The 18,165-nt window shown below is 43.0% G+C and overlaps 1 protein-coding gene across 25 annotated transcripts in view; it reads left to right on the forward strand.

Moving 5' to 3' along the window:
• Positions 1–18,165, forward strand: part of Kalrn (kalirin RhoGEF kinase) — a 598,618-nt gene that overhangs the window by 270,857 nt on the left and 309,596 nt on the right. For all 25 annotated transcript variants that reach the window (XM_048454129.3, XM_048454132.3, XM_048454114.3 and 22 more), the window contains exon 10: positions 8,965–9,087. In XM_048454129.3, coding sequence (XP_048310086.1) covers positions 8,965–9,087 — 123 coding nt within the window. The remainder of the gene's footprint in view (positions 1–8,964; positions 9,088–18,165) is intronic.

Raw genomic sequence — 18,165 nt, forward strand, 5'->3', positions numbered from 1 at the left:
GATGTGTGGGGTACTGGCACATAGGAGTTGGGAGGAAGGAATTCTTTGGTATACTAGAAGCCCTTATTTTACTATGGACCAATTGAGTATGCAAACTTAAAAGCCTATTTTGAATAAGGTAATTTATCAGAGAAAGCCAGATAAGGGGTCACAGGGTTGGGATTCTGATTCTATATTTGATTGCAAAAGGCACCCATCTCCTTTCAGAATTTTTGCCTCTGTCCATGTAGGATGTGGTAAAATAATGTTTCTTTTAGTTCTCTTGTTCATTTATTTAGCATTTGAAAACACAGCAATGAACCAAACAAAACCCTTGCCCACATGGAGTTCATGTGGGTGGAAATAAAACAGGGCTCAAACTAAACAGACATGTATGTGTTGCACAGCCATAGTGAATGATTATAGGAATAAAGAACTGAATAAAAACACTTAAGGATGGGTTTTAGAAGAGGGTCCAGGTGTGTCGAACAGGACTACAAAGCCCTTGCCACCAAGAATACCTCCCTTTAGTTCAGTTTTGTTCATGGCCACTGCTCGATGATGGTCAATAGTTTCCTTCAAAAGGTCATTCCCCTTCTCCTCAGCTACTAGAAGACGGCCTCCTGCCCTCAAGAACATTTCCTCTTGACTGTATGTCAGGTGGAATAAACACAACTAGACAGAAAGAAATGGGTGATTAAGGAACCATGATCTGGTTCAGGTTGTGAACGTCTCTTAGAAAAGACTGTTTTGGGCAAGCACTTATTTCTGGTTGAAATGCCAGGGCAGGAGAATGGAGCAAGAGTTTTTTTTTTTTTACAAGTTGTTATTAGACTGGCTCGTTGTTGACGTGGTGAGGCCAGGCTACTCTAGTGACTAAGCAAAATTAGGCCTGGAGTGGCTCAACAGAGAGAGCAGAAGCCGTAGCTACAGATGTGTGTGGCAGCCTGTGGCCACAAATGGTCATCACTACCCCCTAAGCAGGAGGGGCAAGCAAGGAAGTTGTGTGGTGGAGAAAGAGGAGGATCAGATTTAGTGTGAAAACTTCAAATTTCTTCCATTCTCCTAGGAACTACCTGTCAGGTGGGGCAGTGACAGGGGACAGAGAAACACAAAGAGGCAAGTTTGAATGCAGACTATGAACAGTAGGGATATGGAGGACGTTTACATCCACCCCCAAAGGTCTATAGGTGACGCATCATTTTGAGTATAGTCTAGTTGGGGATATACTAAGCAACCACATTGTGTTCAGTGATGGTCTGGGATGAATCCTGGAATTATGAGGAGGTTGCAATCCCATGGGAAAGACAGACCTTTAGGCCATAATTGTGAAGGGTTTTTTTCTATGTGTGTGTGTTTTTTTATTTTTGCTCATACAGAGTAATAGGTTTCATGATGGTATTTTATATCTACGTGGCCTTATACTTCATTCCAATTAATAATTGTAGCTTGAACAGAATCAAAGGATTTGGTATGGTAGTACCAAATGGTGTGTATGGTATTACATGCCCATAATCCCAGGATGTGGGGGATGGGGCAGAAAAAATTCAAAATTCAAAGACAGCCTTAAGTATATCTTGAGTTTGAGGCCAGTCTGGCAACATGACATTGTCTCAAAAACAACAACAGCAAAACCCACCAAGTCATAGAAAGGCAAGAGCCACTTACCTTGGAGAGGTAAACACTAGGACTGAAACTCTAGAGAGCAGGGTTTGGAGAGCTAAGACAGAATTTCATCAGCCAGTTGAGAGTGAGCAGGGCCTTCACAGATGTTTGGGCTTTATGTGCCGGGTTAATGAGCACTCAAAGCTACACCACAGTCAAGAACATAGGCATCAATTCCACTTAAGTCTGAGGTTGTGTTTTTAAAATGGATCTTTTTAAAAAAAATTTTAATGGCGCCCCATACATTAATGATGAAATCATTTATTTTTTAACCCATAGTACATAAATTACATCTTTGAAACCAGAGGCACAGCTTGCCACATCAGATTGACAGTTGTCATTAGAGGATATTTTCCCCTCAAGTTCAGGGTGGCAATGGTCACTGTCATTTATGAACCTACCAGAGCATGGGTGCAGAGAGAGAGCCTGGGAAGTCGGCGTCTCAGAGCTGGCCTGCCTTGCTCCTTTGGTTGTGACCAGGGACTGCCTTCCTCTGTTCCCAGCTGTCTGTGCCCCTGGGGATCAACCCTACTGCTTTCTTCTCGGTCACCACCACATCCAGCCACACAGTTTTGGCCATGGTTTTTTCCAAGTCTAAGCCTCCATCAGTCTCATCAGAATTTGAACTTTTATCTCATTTTCCCACCTCTTCTCAAGCTTCGCTCCAGTTGATTTTCCATAATCTAAGCAATAACTTTTCCATGGGGGATCTGATGGTGTCTCTCCCCTTTGTTGCCTTTCACTGGATAGTTATAAAAACAGTTACTAGAACCTTCCATTCAGCACACCATAACACATTGTAGTTTTGTTCAGACTTCTCTGGGCATGTTTCCTATTTCCTTCCTACTGGAGCTATGCATGTGTGCGTCTTTTCCATCTCTAGCTTAGTTAAGTAATAGTGTCTTTCGAACTACAGTAAAATCTCATTTCTTAAGAGACCTTCCCCAACTCCATCTAGAAAGCACCTCAACAATTAATGAAGAAGTTGTGTGATTTGGTGACTAGTGCTTGTTAGCCATGGGCCAAGCACTCATGGCTGTCTCTAACCTCATATCCATGGGGTAGCTCTAGTGCCTGCCTCTAGGGCCCACTAAGACTAATAAGTAAACATAGGAATATGTGAATATTCATGTTCCATTCTTCTCTGCTACTCAAGGACTCCTTAGAGAAAAACAAACAAACAAAAATACAGCATTTCCGGTGCCAGATATACTTAAACACCAACTCAAAAGCCATCATCACATCTGCATGGCTCACATCTTATATCAACCTTGACTATAGTTTATCATGGAGTATTTTTAATATTATCTTCTAGACAGACAAGGGAAGCCAAACAGGAGGATGCATACAAGGGATGCTTTTGATGCTGGGTTATACTCATGGGATCCAGAGTTTTATAGCCAGAGAGCTGATTCATCTGCATTCATTGATACTCAGATTCTGGGATCTGGCTCACATTTACCAACTCACCAAAAACTCAAGGGTATCCGAATTCCTGAGCTGCAGGCCAAATTTCAGTGTGTGGTGTAACTGTCAACACTATCAATGTCTACTGAGAAGCGCATTGCCCTGCTGTGCAGGTCTGCCTGGGAAACTGTGTTACACTGAAGGTCATGGGTCAGGATCAAGAGGACTTGTGTTATGCATGTATGTATCAGGGGGTAATGGCTCCAGCTGAACCATCGGAAACAAAACGAACAGACGTTATCACTTTCAGTAGCACTTTATCTATTGGTTGTATGCTTATGACCTTAAGTACTTTTTCTGTAAGCATATGTAGTGAGGAGCTGCGGGCAGGCCTGCTTTTCATCCTGCCCGGCTCCCGCATGGCTAGCTTAGTCCCAGAAATAATAATACATAAGTTATATTCATTTAAACACTGCCTGGCCCATTATCTCTAGAGAGTTAGTTACTGACTAACTCTCATATCTTGATATTAGCCCATTTCTAATAATCTCGTGGTAGCACCACGAGGTAGTGGCTTACCGGAAAAGGTTCAGCATGTCTGACCTGGTGGCTGGCTCCATGGCGTCTGGCTCATAGCCCTCTTCCCAGCATTTTGTTCTGTTTACTCCGCCTACCTAATTTTCTGTCCTATCAAGGGGCCAAGGCAGTCTCTTTATTGACCAATGAAAATAACACAATAGACAGATAACCCTCCTCCATCATTTCCCCTTTTTCTGTTTAAACAAAAAAGAAAGGCTTTTATTTTAACATAGTAAAATTACATATAACAAAACAGTTATCAAGCAAGAATTACAGTCATAATATTTATAATTATATCTTTATCATAATAATGGAAAACTATAACTACGACTATCCATTCTTTAACTCCATCAAAGATTCCAGAAGGATATATTACCTAAGTAAACAAGAAGTAAGCAACTTCCAAAACTCTAGAAATGACAGAGACATCTCGCTGCCTGGACAGTCACCCAAAGTTCCTCTGTATCGTTGGGGCACCCATCTTCAGCCTTCAGGCCCATAATATCCAGAGACATTTCCATGAAGTAGGAAATTTCAAAGGCAATTCAGTCATTATCTGCTGTGTCCTGCAGAATGTCTCGCAGACTCTTTCATGAATCAGGAACCCCGAAAGATCATCTCACCTTTAGGCAAGTTCAGCAGTCCTCTCTCTGCGGGTTCTCTGTGTCCAGTTTATATAACAGTCCAGGCAAGAGCAGTTTCTTGCCCAAATGGCTAACCAACTCCATAAGGAGCCTCTTCGATGCCCATCTTCCTCTTGAAGTAGATTGGTGCTGCCAGGAGCAGACGTGTCTCATTGTCATGAAAAGTCCTAAGTTATTAAAACATTAAATGCCATGTTCTGTAGTCTTTGAAAGATATGAATGTCTATCTGAAATATATCTATGCACTTCTAGAAAATCAGACTAACATTACTACAAGTTAATATTATCGATATTATCCATTAACAACCTATATTTTCTAATTATACATTACATTTTTAAAATGAACTACACAATCACAATACATCAGTCAAGATCAGAAATATATATACATATAACAAAATTGACCTTAAAATCCATAACAAAGCAAATTATTCATATCTATATCATATCCCCCTTTAAATGTAAAAGAATATTTATAAACAATATCTGGGAATATGGACGTAGTTATTTCTCTCCACGTTGGCGCCATCTGTAGTGAGGAGCTGCGGGCAGGCCTGCTTTTCATCCTGCCCGGCTCCCGCATGGCTAGCTTAGTCCCAGAAATAATAACACATAAGTTATATTCATTTAAACACTGCCTGGCCCATTATCTCTAGAGAGTTAGTTACTGACTAACTCTCATATCTTGATATTAGCCCATTTCTAATAATCTCGTGGTAGCACCACGAGGTAGTGGCTTACCGGAAAAGGTTCAGCATGTCTGACCTGGTGGCTGGCTCCATGGCGTCTGGCTCATAGCCCTCTTCCCAGCATTTTGTTCTGTTTACTCCGCCTACCTAATTTTTCTGTCCTATCAAGGGGCCAAGGCAGTCTCTTTATTGACCAATGAAAATAACACAATAGACAGATAACCCTCCTCCATCAAGCATATATAAAGTTATTTTATTAATTTGCTAAATCATTTGCTTCTTTATTTGCTGAATTGATTTCCACGCAGTCCTTGAAGGCTTATTCAGGTTGCTTGTATTTCTTTACAGCTTCAGATCTTGGGCAGAAGCTGTACTGAGTATTCTCGGTATAACATCACAAAATAATTGAAGCTACATTAAACCGAATAAAAACCTCTCAAATATGAAATAAATAGATTTTTTGAGTAATAAAGGCAGAGCTAATTAAGCAAACTAAGTGTCCCTGGCTGAAAATGAATCGCTGCTTTAAGGAAAGCAGAATTACTTTAAAATGAAACAAATTGCTCTTTAAAAAAAAAAAAAAAAGGCTGAGAAATTGTAGGATCATCCTTCCGCCCTGCATGGGATGAAAAGAGGAAGCTCTGTGTGAACTAGTAGGTTGAAAGCATTCCTCTTCAACCAGTATGGTTTAGAATGGTCGATCTTCTTAAAACTGGTGATAAAAAAAAAAACAGTAAAAATTAGGAGTGTCTGTGGAGATAACCCTGCTAGTGAAGCACTGTCCTTGACCTGAAGACAGAACCTCTGAGCTCCTTTCCTTGCTGCCCATTCAGGGTTTGAAAAAACAGAATCTAGCATAGTCATAGCTGTTGTCTTCCCACAAACGGACCTCCAGGGTCTCTCTAAACACGTGTATAGAGCCGGAGTGTGTCACCTCCAGGGTCTCTCTAAACACGTGTATAGAGCCGGAGTGTGTCACCTCCAGAGTCTCTCTAAACACGTGTAGAGAGCCGGAGTGTGTCACCTCCAGGGTCTCTCTAAACACGTGTATAGAGCCGGAGTGTGTCACCTCCAGGGTCTCTCTAAACACGTGTATAGAGCCGGAGTGTGTCACCTCCAGGGTCTCTCTAAACACGTGTATAGAGCCGGAGTGTGTCACCTCCAGGGTCTCTCTAAACACGTGTATAGAGCCGGAGTGTGTCACCTCCAGGGTCTCTCTAAACATGTGTGTATAGAGCCGGAGTGTGTCACCTCCAGGGTCTCTCTAAACATGTGTGTATAGAGCTGGAGTGTGTCACCTCCAGGATCTCACTAAACATGTGTGTATAGAGCCTGAGTCTGTCACTTGAAATTTTCTAAGTCTCCCTTCCTGGGCTGGAGAGATGACTCACCTTGAAGAGCATTTGGTGCTCTTGCAGAGGACCCACCAAGGTCAGTTCCCAGCACCCACACCTGGCAGTTCACAGCCACCTGTAACTCCAGTTCAGAGGATCTGACGCCCTCTTCTGTCCTCTGTGGGCACCCACACTCGTGGCATATATACACAAAGACATATAACACATCAAATAAAAATCTACATACCTAATGCTTAAGCAGTCATGAGCAGGCTTTCTTTTCTAAATTCTAATGGATGATGAATTACTGGACTCTTTGTGCTCACATTTGGACTTTGTTAGCCTCAATTCTGCACTCCCATACATCTCTCTCACTAGCACCACCCTAGTATGGCTTCTGAAAGTGATAGGGAAGACTTCAAAGACTCCCATGCTTTACATATTGCAGACATTAACTGGCCTCTGTGTCCAAATAAGTGACACTGGGGCTGGATTCTGTGTAGGAAGAGTTCACATGTCTGCAGCCTGTGGAATACTTAAGTCTGTTTCTGTTTGCCACAGGGAAATCCATATTTTTTTTTTTAAAAAAAGAACACCTTTAAACAAACCTACTTTATCTGAATCACTCTCCATAAACTTCCTCTTAACATTTGAGAAGGCTATTACATTATTAATTGGGTGCTTGGTTAGAAGCCTGTACCGCATGAGCAGATGGGCCCAGTGGTATAGTGACGGGCATCACAAGCATGCCTGTACTATAACTCTGACTTAACTGCAACCAGCATCAACTCCCCAGAGACCAGACGTTAAGCTGCCTCCCTTTTCCCTGGGATACATTCATATTTGTGAGATGAAAATGTTCTTTTAAAGCTTTGTCCCTCTGCATATCAAGGTCTCTGTACACTTTCCCAAGTGTCCTTTAGGAAAGCATCTCTCACTTCAACATCTCCCTCCTTCCTCTACTGCCATAGCTACTGTTACTACAGGCTTAAACATTATGGGAAAAGGTCTTTAGGCTAAATTGCTAAGCCTGCGTGAACATGGAGTTTCTACTGCATTCTAGCAAGATAAATGCTCTAGGCCTTTGGATGCAGAGACCTTAACTGGTTTGTTTGTTTGATTGGTTGGTTGGAGAGAGGTGGCAGGAAGGCAGAGGAGGTGTTGTCATTGCAATCACCTATTCTGAATAGCTGGGGGTGCAAGACTGAGCCTCCAGCGTCCACTAAGGCAGGGGCCTGTGTCGGGTGCTATGCTATGCTGTTTTATGGTGGAGTGACAGGCGAGTAGCCTAGCCCTTCTTCACTGCTGTCGCCTCATTTCTTATCAGTACGACTGACTTTACTTGATGGGGTAGAAGCCATGAAGAGGTTCACCTGTGTCTGGTAGCCTATATTGCTCATTTCGAACAATGGACTGGCATGTAGGAAACCCTGAATTCCATCCTCAGCACCAAATAATAAAAATAATAGCAACAAACAGGAATAAATAAAATAATGGAGTGACTAGGGCTTTTTTTTATTGTTTCTATTGTGTTTTTTTCTCTGCTTCCCCCTTCCTTCCCTCTCTCCTTCTACCCTTTTCCATGACCCCCATGCACCCGATTTACTCAACAGATCTTTTTTTTTTAAAAAAAAAAATTATTTATTAGGTATACAATATTCTGTCTGTGTATATGTCTGCAGGCCAGAAGAGGGCACCAGTCCTCATTACGGATGGTTGTAAGCCACCATGTGGTTGCCGGAAATTGAACTCAGGAACTTTGGAAGAGCTGGCAATGCTCTTAACCACTGAGCCATCTCTCCAGCCCTACTCAACAGATCTTATCTTTTTCTCCTTCCTATTTAGATCCATGTAGTCTCTCTTAGGGTCCTCTTTATTGTCTAGGTTCTCTGGGGTTATGGATTGTAGGCTGGTTTTTCTTTGCTTTATGTTAGGGCTTTTAAAACCAGAAAAAGGAATGGGAAGCTAGTCTAGAGACCAAAATGACTGAGCTGAATTTAGTTTAGGGCGGGACTATTTCATTGCCAATGGCTTGTGTTCACAATGGTGTAGCATGAATTCTAATTGGTATTAATAATAGAAACCCAGAGTCAGATATTAGGGGGTGAAAGCCGAGAGATCAGAGAAGCGGTGCAGCCAGTTTACCTCTACCAAAGCCTCAGACAGAAGGGGCGATCGTGTTTCTGCCAATCCTCAGACTGCATCTCCAGACTGCAGTGAGCTCATGTCTCCTCCCGCCTCATATTCCTCTCTCTGCCCAGCCATATCATTCCTGTCTCCACCTCCCTCATGCTGGGATTAAAGGCATGGGATCCCAAGTGCTGGGATCACCTTTACGTGTGCTGTCTCTCTTGTAGACAGATTCAATCTCACATAGTCCAGAGTGTCCTTGAACTAACAGAGATCCCTCTGCCTCTTTCTCCTGAGTCCTGGAATTAAAGGTGTGTGCCACCACTGCCTGGCTGAGCTCTGCACTCTGATTTTCAGACAAGCTTTATTTGTTATGACACAAACAAAATATCACTACACGATAGGTTAGGCATTTCTATCTGGACTACTGTTCTCACGGGCATGGGGCTGGGTGAGTAGGATTCAAGCACTTGTGTGTGGGGCCACGTGTCTTTCCTTCTGAGAAATCATTGTTTTCTGTCTTCCTTCTCTGGCCAGGTGCTGGACTGGATTGAAAACCACGGTGAGGCCTTTCTCAGCAAACACACTGGGGTTGGGAAGTCCTTGCATCGAGCACGGGCACTACAGAAGAGGCACGATGACTTTGAAGAAGTGGCTCAGGTAATACACTCTGCGTGTGTGTGTGTGTGTGTGTGTGTGTGTGTGTGTGTGTGTGGTGAATAGAAACATGTTGGGTTGAGAGTCTATGTCTGCGGTTCTGTCTTCCTGACTAATATGAGAAAGCCTTTGTCTTCTTTTGGAGACCACCAGGTGAGCGGCCAGGTCAAGGTCTTAGAAACTCTTCCTACCACTATGATTTTTGAAAATAAATGTCTTATCTACTAGGTGCTGCTGGCAGGAGGGTAATGTTGTCAGTCCCATCACCAGCCCAGGGTCCCTGCTTTGGACTGTCACTCCTGATAAGTGGGAGCTGAAACTACCCCAGCCCTGCTGTGCACCATCTAAGACCTGAAGGAGGAGATGGGACCTGCTTGTCAGCCTTGTGCCAAGGGGGCAGATAGGCTCAGAGACTGCGCCGAGGGTCACTTCCATTTTTCATTTAAAATTTACTCAGTATTCAGCCTTTTAGCTGAGGATACGTGTTCAAAAAGAGTGCTCTTTTCAAATTTGGGCAAGGACGTGGTTTGAATGGCTGGTTATTTGTCCACCACCAAAACTTAACCTGACTCTGTTATATTCATCTGTTGGGATAGTTTTCAAATAGATCTTGAAAACCTTCATCTTCAGGATGAACCATTGCTACATAGCTGTTTGTTAAAGGTCTGGTCAGCTGCTGTGGAAAGCAAACTCGTGAGGATAGGATTAGGCCGGGTGTCCACATGGAACCGTATGGGTCAGTGAACTGAAGCAGCGAGGGGGACAAAGCTGTGTCTTGTCACATCACAGCGTTAGCTAGAACTGACTGTGAGCCTACCTGCAGGCGGCCTGCAATGCAGATGCTACCCTGAGCATTGTGCAGAGCCAGGGCCCTGATCATAGAAGGCAGCCATCCCCCTGCAGGTTCTAAAAGAGGTCCTACCGAGGACCAACTGAGGACCAGAGAGCTATGGAGCATCACTGTGTCTCTAGGAGACCTTCAGGAATAGGAGAAAGGAAGAAAGAAGAAGAGGGGGGAGAAAGTAGAATTACAGTAAGATCCAGCAATTCCATTTGGTATATTGATAAAAGGAGTTAAATAGGGATATTTGTACCCCCATATTCCCAGAACCATTATTCCCAATAGCCCAAAGATGGGAGCCGTACATAATCACATTCATCAGAGGGTGAAAAATGAACACATGTGATATGTACATACAATAAATTATCATTCAACTTCAAAGGGGGAAGAAATGCTAGTAGGTGACAGAGTATTGATGAAACTTGAAGCCTTACACTAAGAGAAGGAGACAAGTCACAGTAGGACACATATTGTATGGTTCCGCTCTTATCTAGGGAGCCTGGTGTAGCCAAGTTCATAGAGACAGGGAAGAATGGTGGTTATCAGGGAGTAGGAAAACGAGGATATTGCTGTGTCGCAAAGTTTGGGTTTTGCAAGATGGCTTCCTAAGATACGTGGTTGTGATGGTTGCATAAAACTTTACACTTAAAATTGTAAATATGGTTTCAGGTTGTGTATGTTTTACTACAATTTTAAATATAATATTTTGTTTTTTTGAAAATTTTATGTACATCGTGTATTTTGGTCATACTCACCACTCTCTACCCACTCTCTACCCCTCCACTGACTCTCAGCTTCATGTCCTTTTCTAAAACAAAGATAAAAACTCATTAAGTTCATTTTGTGCTGCCCATGTATACGTGGGTATGGGGACATCCTCTGGAACATGGTCTGCCTACAAGGCCACACCTCTAAAGAAAACTTGACTCTTTTCCCCAGAAACCATGGACTGCCAGTAGCTCCTCTGCTAGAGACAAAGGCTCATGAGCCACGCTCCCATGGCTTTCCACACTTTTTTAAAGTCCCATAGTCATATAAAGACACTCTGCAGGACTAGCTGTGATTGATGTTGTGTGGACACAGGTTCTGTGTGGGCTGTGGTGGACAAGATAGAGCTCTGATCCAGATGCCCTGGTTATCTCTCTAGTCTACTAGGACACAAGAGATGGGCGAGCCTGTGTGCATCCCTCTACAGAGAGTAGAGCCGTTGTACCTGGTGGTCTCTCAGAGTAGAGGCATCCCATAGTTTGGCTGATCCTCTTCTCTGAGCTGTGTTATATAGTCCAGACCCTCCTTTTTCTGGGAGGCTGTCACAAAAGATATAGCTCAACTTTCCTTAGTACTGTCTCGTTTTCTGTAATGGGCTACAGACTCATGGGCATCTCCAATCTTGGTCTGTATGCCTCGAAAGGCCTATTGGCTTTTGCGTGTTGTTATATTCAAATAAGTCTGTGTCTACCATGACCCCATTCCTTCTGACTCTTCCACCAATGCCTGATACTCCTTACATCTGGAACAGTGCTTTTCAGTTATCAAAAGAGGCACACTAACTTAAACTCATACTGCAGAGAGAATGGACACATTTTTGAGTTATGGATAGATAATGTCGGCTTTGTGTTATAGAAGACAACACGGAGGCTCAGAAAGTTCTTTAATGTGACCGCATCACCTTGCCATTGGCATATACAGTATGCGTGGCCCAAAGAAGGAATGGGGGGGGGTGGGGAAGCAGCTGTACCATTCTGTTTTGCAGTCATTGCAGCTTTTTTCTGACCCTTCCAGTGAATACTTCATATTTCCCTACATGGGCTTTCTGATTGGACCCTATCTTTTTTCAAACAGAAGGGCATTGTGACTTCCAAAAGGCTCAGGATGTGTCCTCTATAAAGAAGAGCAAGGTGGGCTGAAAGGGAAGAGCCCAAGCAAGGGGGTCATGAGGTTTGGTGAGTGGGCCAGCAAAGGTGGAGGTTGTAGTCTGAAAATTAACAAGACCTCTCTCTTTGTCCCATCCTCACTCTGAACTATTTGAGCTTTTTAGAAACCTTGAATTTATGGTTTTTATAAGAAAATCAGACCACAGAAAGGGCAAATGAACTGACTATCAGTAGCCATGTGCCTGAGACGGACTTTGCTCTGTGGGACGTGATTTCTGGAGATAAGACAGAGCCATCCCGCAGGAAAGGATTGTTTTTCTTTTGCTTCTGGTCTCAGGAAAGGACTATTGGAAGGAAGTGATATAAACAAAAAGTTTAATCTCTCTTATACAGCCAAGGCTGGTCTGGAACTCACTAATAGATCAGGCTAGCCTCAAACTTGTCCTCCTGCTGATGTCTCCTGAATGCTAGGGTTATAGGTGTGTGCCAGCACAAAAAATTCTGGGACAACAATAGAGCAACAAAACAGAAAGCCACAGCCCTTGCTCTGTGTCGTTTGGCGTTGCTGTGGGAAGAACGGTCAGGAAGAATACGGTTGGTCATGTGTCCACACCTAATGTTGTAGACTAGCAAACTGGAGGTCACTTACCAGTGGTGCCCTAGAGGGCTCTTTGAGTCTCATCATCTTAGGAGGCTTTGATGTAAGACCGACATGAGGACTGAGTTCTAAGCACTCATTCTCTGTGTTCAGGTTTTAAGCTGGGTCAGGTAGAGAGCTACTACATCTGTTGTGGTTCCCAGAAATTTGGTTTTCTGAAGGGACGAGCCAGCGCTCGAGCAAAGGGAATGACTAACTCTGAGGAGAGCTGGAAGGGCAGTAAAATCCCTGAGCCAATGCATCTGCACTCTAGGATGGTGGAGGTACCTTTGATTGGTCACCCTGAGGTAAAGACAGTTAAGGCAGCTGCTCAAACGGTCTTAAATTCTATGAAGTGTAACGATCCATTATTTACCATTTATTTGGAGATAAAGTAGTTGAGTGTCCAGCCCTCCTGCAGATGGCGCTGTTGGAACAAGCTGCCTAGTAGCTATGCAGGGAAAAGGCAGCAGTCCCTAGAATCTGCAAGATAGGTGGGGGCAAAAGCACTCAAAGTGTAGGTCGCGAGGTCCTGGCAGGGATTATCCAGGGAATCTGTGTCCCCAGACCTTCCCAATTAGCATCACTTGACTTGCTTTGCTCCTACAGAAGATGTGACACCGTGATACTGGTAGAAGTATCCCCTGATCCTGAAGAAAAAAAAAACCAAAAAACTCAATTCAAGTTGTAGGTTAACTCACCAAATGACACAGCCATAGAATAAAGCAGATTTTAAGAGATTTTTATTCTTGGGGTACATTTTCACTGGGATAATCAGCAAGTTTGAGTTGTTGCCCTTAGTAGCATGATTGTGGGGGATGGACGTGCCGTGTCTTTCCAGGTGACAGGTTGGAATGTAGCACTGTTGTATTGGCCTGAGATACTGCTGTGTGGTGGGAAAGCACGCAGATGCCCATGGTTTAGAGAGCAGCTGTGCTGCCCTGTGAGTGGTCTGTTTTATGGTCTCATTATCTGAAAGGCCGGATTCTCTATAAGCCTAGGTAGTTCCAAATTAGAAGCATTTACCTTTGAATTTACATCACCTAAGGTCTCAACACGCCAAATCCCATTTGAGCAGCTAAGCACATTTAAGCAGCATTAGTGCACTAGCTTGGAAAGAATAGACAACTTAAAGAAATAATAAAACATGGACACAATGAAGTAATTCAGTCAATAAATCTCTACTTAGTTGTTTGGCTGTATGATGACCTGTTTTTCCTCTCAAACATGAATAGAATATGTTTAAAAATCCATTCTGCATTTGAGACCAAAATGAAATGTGTGGAAATAGAAGGACTCTAGTGGATCAGAGTATTTTTAATATCTGTATATTCGGTGTCATCAATGAACCTGCAGTGCTAAAGGTGAATAAGCCAGGGTCGTGCATAGAAATCAAAAGCCTGTGCCCTGAAATGGCCACTAGCCATCATTAATATCCATGCCCCGTGAAGTCTCAGTGTCGGGCATTGAGACATACGTTTCTATAATCGAATAAAAACACAGCAAGCATATTTAGCTCTCAAAGTTTCATCTTAAGAGAGGAAAAATTCTTTGCCCCTTTGGAGTTTTTAAAGAGAATTGTGGGTGAGAGCTAAGAATAGCGTAACTTCATCTGGTGATCCAGTAAACATGGCTGCCGAGGGTGGCGTGGTGACCTTTGAAATCAGTTGCTTCTTTCTTTGGGCCGAGATGATGACCATTTATAGCAGCTGCAGACGCCAGCAGATGGCAAAGGTGGGAGAGCCTAAATAGGTGCCTTTTCACACTCCAGCTTCCTCACAAGGATGAAAGGCTTTTAGACAGATGAAAAAATTCTGAAGAAAAAAAAGCCAAGCATATGTATAAAATTTAATGTCATGAAGTTGGCAAGTGGAAGGATGTGAAGCGGCCTAGAGATGAAGGGCAGCCTTGCCCTTTGGATTTTGTGTGACATTTTGGATGGATTCAGGACATTGCCTTGCCTCTGTGGACCCCAGGGAGAAGTTACAAGCTTGAACTGATGGAGAAATGATCTTGTGACAACTCTCTGGGGGCAGGGGATGTTTTATGTGTGGATAACACCCAACCCAGAGGCCTAAAGGTCATTTTGTTTATCTCTGATGTCAATAATTGGGCTAGAAGTCACTGTTGAAGATATTATGGAAAGGTCTCCATGTGTCTCTTATCAAACCTGTGGATGATCTTCCTTTGTTTTTACTTCTTGCACATTCGGAAGACTTTGGGACTGTGTTCCTAATAACTTTCACACGCGGAAAGACTCCCAAGCACAGGCGGTGTTTTTAGCTTTCTTTCCATGTGATGTAGTGACTGGCAAAGAAGGAAAGCTTTGGGAAACAAATGGTTGTCTGTGAAATGGGTTTCTGAAGATTTCTGGACCGTGTCTACCGAGTGAGCATGATGCACTCCTGGCAAGGGGGCGAGCACATGCTGTGGAGAGTGGAAAGGATACCAATTGTAAGAGAACCCTGCTGCTCTGTGCTGCTCTGTGGATTCAAATGATTTCTGAAGGAAATTCATTTACTGAGAAAATAACCCCAGTAAAACCAATACCAGAAATGCCTCAGGCTCCACACAGGTACTATAGAGAGAAGCACTGTGAAGATCATCTTGGGCTAAAAATCTAAGAAAGCCCCAGCAAACAAAACTTCAAACTGCACTTGTATTCTTTTTCTAAAAGCTAACCTATGGCATATGCAGCAAGTAGCACACTTAATCCTTTGACCCAAGAAGACGAATGTATCAAATTTCCCTGTGGCCTCAGTGGATCAGCCCCTTAACTAGAAAAGTGGCTCGGGAAGAGGAGTCTTGGTTGAAAGAATTTGTTCCAGTAGGAGAGGGAATGTATCAGGGAGTTCTGTGCATTCCATGTCTTCATAATGTCTACAGCCTGAGAGTAGTAAGAAATATGAAGAAATGATGTGAAAACACAAGAAGCACATGCACACAAGCCACATGTGCGCCATCAGTGAAGGCAGTGAGAATGCTATTCTCAAGGGGTTCTAGTTCAGGAGGAAACTATGGTGGCAATGGGAGTTTTAATCTTCAAGCTTTTCCTGGAAAGTTTGTGATGCAGCTTTATCTTACATATATACACTCACAAATTCCATGCACACACACACACACACACACATGCACATACACATACTCAGTTAAATTGTTAAGAGAAAAAGATTCTACATAGTAGAAAGTAATAATTGTGTATTTCTTAAAAGCCCCAAACACGGTATGCTGTTTCAACTCCCAAGAAACTTAGTCTTTAGGGGACAAGGGTGTAAATGATTCTTGGCACACAGAAGCATGGTAAAGGCTTTTGGAAGATATTATAAACTAAAATAGAATTTTTATATCAGAAATAAGATTTTTTCTAAAATCTGTCTGTTTAGATCACATATAGTATACCTAATTCTGAAAATTACACTTTTAAAAGATACTGACAAAACATACTGCAGTTTTTGGAAGGCTGCCAGGAATAAAAAGTTAAAGTAATTTGGATGCATCCAGTTTAAGTAAATGATTTTGCTATAGTTTAAATGTGAAATGGCCCCCTTGGGTCTCATGTATTAGTATTAAGTCTAGGTCATGAGATGGTAGTGCTGTTTGGTGAAGTTTTGAAAACTTTGGGAGGTAGGACCTAGCTGGAGGAAGTAGGTCACTGGGGGCAGTTACTTGGGGACTGTTTTGTCCATGGGTCCTTCCTGTTTCTGTAATTTTGTTTCCTGGCCATCATGAAGTAAATGTCTTCTACCACATCCCACCTCTATGGTGATTATCATAGTCGCCAACAAACCATTTTTGCTACTTAATCTGAAAGATACTATACAGATCCTAAATTTTCTTTCTTAGTATTTGACCCCATTGAGCTACTACCTCCTTTCCAAATTCTCTCCCCCCAGCCTCGGCTGATTGGCTTTTGCCCTTTTGTCCTTCCTCATGGTACTTCTTATATCCTTCCCTGCAGCATCAACTCCTCAGACCTTCTCTTCATGCACATGCCTGAATGCTTTATAGTCTTTCCTAGGTTCATCTTCTGTTGACTCCCAAACCCTTCTTCCGCCTCTGATCTCGCCCTGAGACCCATATGCATAAACTCATTGTTTTCTAGACACCTCTGTTTCAATTTCTCAAGGAGAAACTCACGAGTTTCATCATCTCCTTTGCACCCTTCCAAGGCATCTACCTCTTCTTGTATTACCATAGTAATGGAAAGTACCAGCCACACAGTTAGTCAACCTAAAACCTAGGGCTCATTCTTGCCTCTTTCCTTGCTCTCCACTCTCATTGAGGTCATTGCAAAGGCTTAATGACTCCAACCCTTTTTTTTTTCCTTTTTTAATTGTTTTTATTGAGCTATATATTTTTCTCCGCTCCCCTCTTTTCCTCTCCCCTCCCCTTCTACCCTCTCCCATGGTCCCCATGCTCCCAGTTTGCTCAGTGACTCCACCTCTTTAGTGAGTCCCTTTTCTTCCGTCCACATTTCACTGCTGTAGATAAGAGTCTTGTTGCCTGCTGAGATCCCTGCCACAGGTTCCACTTTGCTCTACAGTCACAGTCACCTTACGTTCATGCCCACACCGATACAAACTGATTTCTAGAACTATACATCTCGTCATGCTCTTCTTAGTCCATAAGCTTTGGAGGCTGTCTTAGTTTGGGATTCTATTGCTACGAAAAGACACCATGATCATGGCAAATATTATAAAGGAAAACATTTCATTGGTACTGGCTTACAGTTTCAGAGGTTTAGTCCATTATCTTCATGGCAGGAAATGCCAGTGTACAGGCAGAAACGGTGCTGGAGAAGGAGCCGAGAGGTCTAATCTTGATCGTCAGGCAACAGGAAGTGAACTGTCACACTAGGCATGGCTTGAGCATGTATGAGACCTCAAAGCTCTCCTCCACAGTGACACATTTCCTCCAACAAGGCCACACCTACCAACAAGGCCATGCCTCTTAATACTGTCACTTCCTATGGTCCAATTAAAACACATGAGTCTATGGAGCTATACTTATTCAAGCTACCATAGAGGCTATAGCTGATTTTCCATCAATCTATCAACCAGTGATCTTACTCATGTAGAAGACCCTGGGGTTTGATTACTAACCTCTACCTGGTGGTTCCCAACCATTCATAACTGCAGTTCTAGGTGATCTGAATCCCTCTTCTGACTCCTGTGGGCACCAGGTACACGTGTGGAATGCCTACAGACAAAACATTCATACACATAAAATAAAATAAATCTTAAAAAAATGTTAAAACCTCATCAACCGATCAGTCTCCCACTGCTTCGTCTGATTTTGCCTCTTAGGATTCCCCATTCCCCCCTTCTGACCCTGTGCTCTAGCTCTCCTGGAGTTTTCTTGAGCACACCATGCCTTAGAGCCTCAATGCTGTCTGTGAAATCTTTCTTACCCTGTCACTCAAACAGCCCCTATTCATTCTTGAAACTCATCATAGACCATACCTTGTTCTAGAAAATCCCCGAAGTTCATTCACTTGGTTCACACTAGGAGCTCCTTTCTTAGTCTCACATCATATCTTTGCTGTGGCAGTCATGATTAGCTTCACACTAGCCTGTGTCATAGCCCTGCTGTGGCAGTCGTGATTAGCTTTACACTAGCCTCTCCCCTCCTCAGATCAGGAATCTATCTAATCTGTCTTTTCCTCTTAGCCCTCACACAGCGAGCCAACATGCAATGGTACTTATTTGAAAATCATGTGAATGAATGGT

This window comes from Myodes glareolus, chromosome 2, assembly GCF_982192425.1.
Source record: "Myodes glareolus chromosome 2, mMyoGla1.1, whole genome shotgun sequence".
NCBI lineage: Eukaryota > Metazoa > Chordata > Mammalia > Rodentia > Cricetidae > Myodes > Myodes glareolus.